Below are 7,673 nucleotides of genomic sequence, written 5' to 3' on the forward strand. Positions count from 1 at the left end.
AGGCCGGCGGGTGAGGGGTCCCAGCTGACCGTCGCCCCCGCAGAGGAGTTCTTGAAGTAGGGGGAGAACTCCTTCATGTACTTCACTGGAAGAGAGGCAGCACCCGGTTGAGGGCACGGCATTGGCCATGGTGGCCTCATCCTGCCCACCAGCGCCCATCCGCCCCCCCGAAACCCCTCGCCCCCTCCCTGCATTGCAGCCGGTGCCTCCTCCATTACCTCCCCAGAGCTGTCACCCATGGGTGCTGCAGTGGGTCCTCTGCCCAGCACCCCGGTGGGTGTGGGGAGGGGATGGCACTGGTGGGCAAGGTCGTACCAGAGGGTGACATGACACCTAGGATCCTCCCAGTGCCTCTGCCCCACTATCCCAGCCTAGGAATCCCTCCGGGAGGGATAAAAATGGCCTTTTCCCCCTTTTTGCCTTCCTTTAACCCAGATCAGTTCCCAGATCCAAGCCTCATGGCGTCCCCGGGGCGGCACAGGGAGGCAGGGGGCGGGGAATGGGCAGGAGTCCCAAGCCAAAATTACACAGTCCAAACTGTGCTGGTACAGCCGGTCCCTCGTGTGTGTGTGTGTCCCCCTCGCCAACTGGGAACAACAACTCTCAAATACCATGGCTTGGCCCCAGGAAAAGCCTCGCACCGCCTGCTGGCACAGCCCTGCCCCGGGAGTTACAAACCAGCGACGAGAAAGCCGCTTTCAGTCCTCAGCGAGCCCAGCTCCAGAGCCAGCGCCCTCCGAGACGGCTCCCGAGGTTTAGGGGAGATGAAAGCCACCGCAAATTGATGAGGACCCATAGCTACATCCCATAAATTAGGTCGGCAGCACCAGCCAAAAAACTTGGGCTGAGCAGGGGAGGTGCCTCACGCGCTGCAGCCCCCGTGGGACCAGTCGTGGTCCTGCCCTGGGGGCAACGTGGGATGGGCTGGTGGCTCCGGGGAAGGACTTCCCTTTGGTGGCCCTTGGGGACAACACCACGGGACAGACACGTGCCTGCCACCACGTCCCCAGCCGTCACCGCTGGTTTTGCTCCAGGTCCAAGTCAGTGGCGTGGGTGGCAGGAGGGGGGGACACGAGGTTGGCTCTGCAGCCAAGCTGGCTGGCTGGTGGACCAGCTCCATCGCTGCAGCAAAGCCACATCAGCCTGATTTCATGCCGGAAAAAAAGCCTTTTTCCCACCAGGAGAGAGTCTGCACTCAGAGCCTACCATCCCCATCCCTCCTCTGCCCACCACCACCCATCTTCCCTTTCGTTCCCATCCCAGCGAGCTCCCCAAAACCTCCGAATCCCAAAATCCCGCACACGAGCGGCGCTGGGGCACGACGGGGAGGCAGAGCCCCCCCATGGTGCCCCGTTCTGCCCGGGCCCAGCGGGACGCAGCTATAAATGGCCGCGATGCCGCTGCGGCACGTGGGTTGTGTTACCCCGCGGTGGCCCCGGGGCCAAGGAGGCGGCGTGGGGCCCCCAGCCTCGTTCCCTGCGCCTCCCGTTATAAATAGCCGCCGCGTTCCCGCAGGCATTTGAGCCGCGTTGGATTTTACCCCAAGTCATTAATCTTGGCAGCGGGGCCGGGCCATTATCCCGGTGCCGGGGAACTAATTGGAGTTCAGAAAGATAGCATTCAGCCGCTGAAACCCGAGCGGCGTCCCCGCGCCAGCCCGTGGCTGCCCGGGCACGCGGAGGACGTCACCGGCATTAGCTGGGCGGTGGTGGGGTCACGTCCCGACGGACATCTCCTCCCTGGAGGAGAGGAGCAGTGCCAAGGCCGGGACGGGGCACGGAGAACTAGGCAATGGCCAGCGCGAGTCTCTGCGGCACACGGCTTTAAGGAAGATTTAAGGCTGGTGAGGAAGCGCCAAAGGGTTCCCGCAGTATGGGGGGGTCCGGGGTGTGTTGGAGGCTGCGGTGCTCCCCACGGGGCTGGGCCACCATCCCATGGGAGTTGCCATCTCCTCCAGTGACCCCAGCACGGGCTCCATAGCCGGTGGACTTACACTTCTGCCGGTCCCTTCGCTGCCCCGGAATCACCCGTTATTGAACGCACTTAATTAATTACCTCCACCTCATTAAAGCGAACAACTCAGACCACATTATGCATCATCTCTGCTACTGGTAATTGTGATTCTTGAAATTTTTTTTTATTTTTTTTTTTTTAATTAACATCTTGCGGTGCTGGGGCTCCCAGGCTGGCCGCCCTCTCCTTGTTAGCCAGCACCCTCCAAAAATCACTCGGCAGAAACACCGCCTCGCTGCCGTTGACTGAAAGCCACCTTCAGCAGGCAAACAGCCCTCTCGGAGGCTACTGGGCAAATCCAGGTGGCCCCTGAAGCCACGTGGGCTCTCTGCTCCCTTGGGGAGACGGCCTGTCCCACTGACCCTCTCCAGGACAGAGGAGAGGTGACAAATAGAACCTTGACCTGCTCAGGGCTTTGCACTGACTAACGCTTTAATTTAGGTTTTGGAGGAACAGCAAAAGCCTCCAGGGAGGCCACGTGCGAGCAGCTGCTTGTGGCCACCCGTGCCTGGACGGTCCCTCCGCAGAGGGGTTACGGCACAGGAGCTCCCAAACCCGCAGCATCGCCGGAGCATCGCGTGCTCCCCGAACCCTGCAGCGAGCTGCATTGGGGACACGTTCAATCAAAAGCCCGAGGTCTGCCCTGCTCTTCTCTCTGTGCTGCAGGGGGGGGTTGTCTCCTCAGCACTCCAGAAAGGGGTAAAACCATCAGAATTCCTTGGGTTTACTTCTTGGGTAACAGATCCTCCCCCTCCAGTAGCCCATCCCTCCTAAGAACGGAGAACAAGCCCAAACCAAACACTCCTGCAACCCCGATCCCGAGTCACCACGACCTGCCCCACGCACATGCCCGGGGCTCAGCACCACCCGAAGCCAAGCTCCAGACCCCAGAGAGCTTCGCTGAGGAGCCACAAACCTTCCTCCAGCCAGAAAAACAGCCCCAGCCACACGGACACCCAGCAGCAGGCTCGAGAGCCACCCACCCACTGCTCGGGCCACCAGCTCGGTGTTGGCACACTCTGCTTCAGCCCGGAGATCATGGCATGGAGTCACCACAGAGAGGTTTAAGATGGCACTGCCAGGCAGGGGTAGGATGGGTCCTGCTGTTTCCCACCCCCGAGAGCTCTCCAGCAGCATCCGCACAGCACCGCGAGTCAAAAAGGTCCGACCATCCAGGTGGTCATCACATCAGGGAGGCTTCCAGAGAGGTCCTGGAGATCCAGCGCTGGCCCTAAGGAGATGCTAAGCCCATCTCCAGCTGGTCCCTCTCTGCCTCAGGACTAACAATGCAAATCTAACGTGTGAAATGAGGGGGCTCACCAAACACACGTCCCAAAGAGACACCCTGAAATGACCTGTAAACTTAGAGCTGATGCTGCGACCTGCTTCCAAAAGACCCGACACAGGGGCTGCCACAATCGCCCCATCCCGCATCCCACCCAGGGACCGTCCCCGAGCACCAACAAGGCAGCAGCTGCTGGTCCCAACTGCCCCAACTCAAACCCTTCTACCCCAGGGAGGAGGACGCCATGGGATGCTGCAGGGCGGGGGTGCCCCCGCTGTCCCTCCTGCCCCAGGACCCCATCCCAGCTCTCAGTGCTACATGCCATGTCCCAGCTCTTCCCTAAATATTCCCCTGTGCTGCACGGCCAGTGGTGACCCATGGGCTGAGCAATCCCAAGGAGATCACAGGACAACCCTCCACGTTTCCACGGGAGGAGAAACGTCCCTGGGAAACTCCCCAGGGAAAGCAAAGCAGCGAGGTGCGTAGCAGGTAGGAGGACGTGGACCTTCACCATCTCTCCGAGTTGTCCCCAGGGCAGGTCCAAAGACTCCTTCTGCTTTGGTTCATTACCACCTTTAAACCATGAGGGCGCACACAGCGTTACCAAGGGCAAAGCCCAGCTGCTCCGACCCCGAGGATGGCCAGGTCTGCCAGAAGACATTCACTTTAGTGTCCCACAGAGGGCTGGAGGCCACCTCAGGGCTTTCTCTCCTGAAGCCCTTCTGAGCTCCGAAGGGTGGCAACGACAGGGAACCACACCGATCCCAGCCGCCGCCACCCACCCCTGCTCCAAAAACCCCCTTACATTTGCGCCACGTGTTATTTACCCCCAGGGTCACCTAAACTGTGTGGGTATTTCACATTTCGCACCATGCACATCTCTACCCGCTATGACTGCCCGGGCTTCCCACGGTTAGGGCAATGGGCCCGCCAGAGCAGGGCATCCCCGGCACCGTGCTCTACCGACCCCCTTTAGCCTTTCCAAATTTCAAACTTCCAAGATATTACTTGACCGAGCGAGTCCTGGAAAGCTGCGACAGCCCCAGGAGCTGCCCCGCAGCCGGAGAGCCCCCGGGATGCCACCGAGGTGAGATGCCCACGACATCCTCCTCCCCACTGCTCCTGGTTCTCCCAGTGCCCGTACAGCAAAGGAGAAGCACCAGGAAAACCACCTCCTGGCACCAAAGCCCTTCCCAGGGCAGCTGGAAGGATGTTTATCAGCCCGTGGAGGGTCTCTGGATACCAAGCAACACAAAAAAATCCAAAAAAAAAACCCCAAAAAAACACTGAGGGAAAAATAAGGTAAGGGAAAGCAACTCTCCCCAAAATAACAACGTAATATAAATACAGTCAAACTCCTCCTGCAAATATCAAGAGAGTAGTTTGGCACGTCCAAAGAAAAAAAATCTTGGCAGAAAACACCGGGAGGTATCTGTGTGTCCTCCTGCCTGGCCAGCAACGACACCCCGGAGCCAGAAGCCAAGCTGAGCGGCGCGGGGCGAGACCTGGCACACGGAGCTCCTGCGATATTCAAATTAAAGTGCAATCATCTCCCACCTCTGCCATTCTGGAGAGTCTCACCCCAGCACATCCCCCCGTGAGGAGGCACAAGCTCGCCCAGTTTATGTTACCTGCTGCGACGCCGCATGCAAATCACCCCAAAATCACCTAAAACCGGGAATGGACGCAGCCTGGAGAACCATGGGGGTGGCGGGTATAAGGCAGGGGACACCCTGTCCCGAGGGAGGGCTGTCACCTCCGCAGGGCAGCGACAGCCCCATGGGGACCACACCACGGTGCCGTCCCCGCCATCCTCCACGGGCAAACCCAAAACAAGGAGGAGATGGAGACGCACCGTGTGTGTACCCGATGTCTGCCATCAGATGAGCAGCAGAGACCCCTGCCCCGCTCCGGCTGTTGCCTACAGCATCCCGAGCACCATCACGCCGCGGGAGCCCAACGGCATCAGCTGCAGACTAATCGCAAAGCCTCCAGCGTGTCGTGGTGGGAGCCAGCCAGCCCTGCTCTCCTGACGGTACCTGCTGGGAGTTTTAATTAATTAAGAAGCCCAGCGGGTCATACCTGAGCTGGGAGGGCAACCTGGCAGCGCCCGGCTCCCCAGGGGGATGGAAGAGGAGGAGGAAGAGGAGGACGAAGAGGAGGAGGAGGAGGTCCAGGAAGAGAAGTTGTTCTCTACAGCAAGGGCAGCTCATCTCCACCTCCCGCAGGACCTCAAGCAGAAAGGAAACCCACGCCAAAGTAAAGGATGAAAAGAAAATAACAGAGAGAGGGTGGTCTGAGAACGGCGGCTACGGGGAGGAATTTCGCAGACTCCCAGAGAAAAGAGGCTCTTGTACTTCTCTTTGGTCAAAAAAAAAAAAAAAAAAAAAAAGACAAAAACAAAAAACAAAACCAAGCCCACCAACAACCCTATCTGCTCCCCGCAGCTGTGCAGAGCAGCACATTCCTCCGGCCGAATCGTGGTCCTGCAGCTCCCAGGAGAGGAGGAACCCACAGCAGAAAGGGCTGAGCGAAGCTAAAAATGCGAATCTGGAGCCGAGACAATCTGGGGAAGGCGCAGGAAAGCAAGAACCACAGCGGTCACTGGCAGCAGAAGGCACAGAGCTCTTCTTTGTCCAAGCAGAGCCCGGAGCGCTCCCCCCAAATAAAAAAAAACCCTCCCTTTTTGGGGTCTGCAGCCCCACAACTGCACCGGGAAGGGTCTCCAGTGCCAAGACCCTCCTGGTTAGCTGGGGCGGCCCAGGGGCTGGGTGGTGGGGAGGGAAGGGGAAGGGTCCCCTCCTGGGGGACAGATCCTGGGTGCTCACCCCTGCCCGGCCGAGCTGGCAGAGGGCGGGCAAGCGCAGACAGACGGGATGTGAAGGGTAAGGGGAGAAAAGCGGGGTCCCTGCCTCAGGGCTCCCACAGTCCCGACCCACCAGCCCTCACCCACTCCCCACGAGGGAAACTGGGGGGGTCCTGCAGTGTGCCAGCCCCCACAGGGCTGGCAGACACCAGCGAGTCGCCACCCAGTAGCAAGAGGGAGCCCGTTCCCAGGGGACCAGCTCCCGTCTCCCCTGGGACAGCAAAGGCTGTGATCCCCAGGATGTTTGTAGCCTCGGCTGCCAGATTTTGGGGTGGGGGGGTCTGCGGTTGGGGTACAGCCACCGGGAACCCCACGGGGAGGCAGCTCCTGCAGCTGCGCCCCTGAGCTGGCCCTGCCTGCGCCCTGCCTGCTCCTCCCGCCTGCCCAAAATCCACCCAAAAGGTGCCCAGCAAGTAGCGGGGTGCTGGCATATCCCCTCCCCCACTGGTGTTAAGCCCGCAGAGCCGCGCAGCCCCGCTCCCGCTGAGGATGCAGGTTTAAATGAAAACCATAGGAAAAGCAGAAAAAAGGTTTCCACAGCCTCAGGGTGACGCCACAGGACAGACGAATCGCAAACCCCATAAATCCGTCCGTCCCCACACCTCCCATCGCTGCCTGCCCGTTTTCCCACAGCGGGGAGACGGAGCCGCTGGGCACCGAGCGGTGGCACACGTGTCTCTGCCTCTCTGGAGGGAGATCCCAGCAGTTACCTCCAGCTCTCCGGTTGCAGATGAACCAGTCAGCACATACTGGTTTCCATTTGAAAGAGTATGCAAACAGACATGCAGATGATGCACCATCCCCATGCTCCCAGTACATTGCTGGGAAACACAGGGATCAGCCCCCAGAAGCAGGACCCTCATTCTCCCTCGCACCCTCATCTCCTACCTTCCAAGACCACCTCCTTGCCCGTCTTCTTCAACGCCTGCACGGCCTCATCATGCGTCGCCTCGGACAGGTCGGTCCCGTTGACGGAGAGGATGGCGTCCCCCACGTACAGCGCCTCGGTCTGATCCGCTGCCAGCCCCTTAAATATCTTGGAGATCAAGATGGGCATTTTATTCTCTCGGCCACCTTGAAACAGAAAAGAAACGAAGCAGTTGTGGCTGTCGGAACACACGGAGGAGCGGGTGGGGAGGGGGATGCTCAGGTACCCGCCGGCCCCAGTGAGGCTGAGCCCTTTTCCCAGCGCTTGGCCACGACGTCCCAGGAGAGTCCACTGCCCCATCTCCTCGGATGCCCATGGCACACTCATAACAACCACAGAAGCCAAAATATACCACGAGGCTTTAGAGCAAAGATGACCTGTTGGAGCGGGGCCAGAGGAGGCCCCGGAGATGCTGGGAGGGCTGGAGCACCTCTGCTGGGAGGACAGGCTGGGAGAGGTGGGGGGGTTCAGCCTGGAGAAGAGAAGGCGAAAAAGGGGAGACCTCGGAGCCCCTTCCAGTGCCTAAAGGGGCTCCAGGAGAGCTGGGGGGGGACTTGTTACAAGGGCATGGAGTGGTAGGA

The 7,673-nt window shown here is 60.0% G+C and overlaps 1 protein-coding gene across 1 annotated transcript in view; it reads right to left on the reverse strand.

The window, feature by feature from the left end:
• SNTA1 (syntrophin, alpha 1) overlaps positions 1 to 7,392 on the reverse strand; it is a 10,468-nt gene extending 3,076 nt beyond the window's left edge. The window contains exons 1-2 of the mRNA XM_009892111.1: positions 7,053 to 7,392; positions 5 to 85 (exon numbers count right to left, since the gene is read on the reverse strand). Of these exons, the coding sequence (XP_009890413.1) occupies positions 5 to 85; positions 7,053 to 7,392 (421 nt within the window). The remainder of the gene's footprint in view (positions 1 to 4; positions 86 to 7,052) is intronic.
• Between the last annotated feature and the right edge of the window lie 281 nt (positions 7,393 to 7,673).

The sequence above is a fragment of the Charadrius vociferus genome, unplaced genomic scaffold (assembly GCF_000708025.1).
Source record: "Charadrius vociferus isolate BGI_N301 unplaced genomic scaffold, ASM70802v2 scaffold409, whole genome shotgun sequence".
NCBI lineage: Eukaryota > Metazoa > Chordata > Aves > Charadriiformes > Charadriidae > Charadrius > Charadrius vociferus.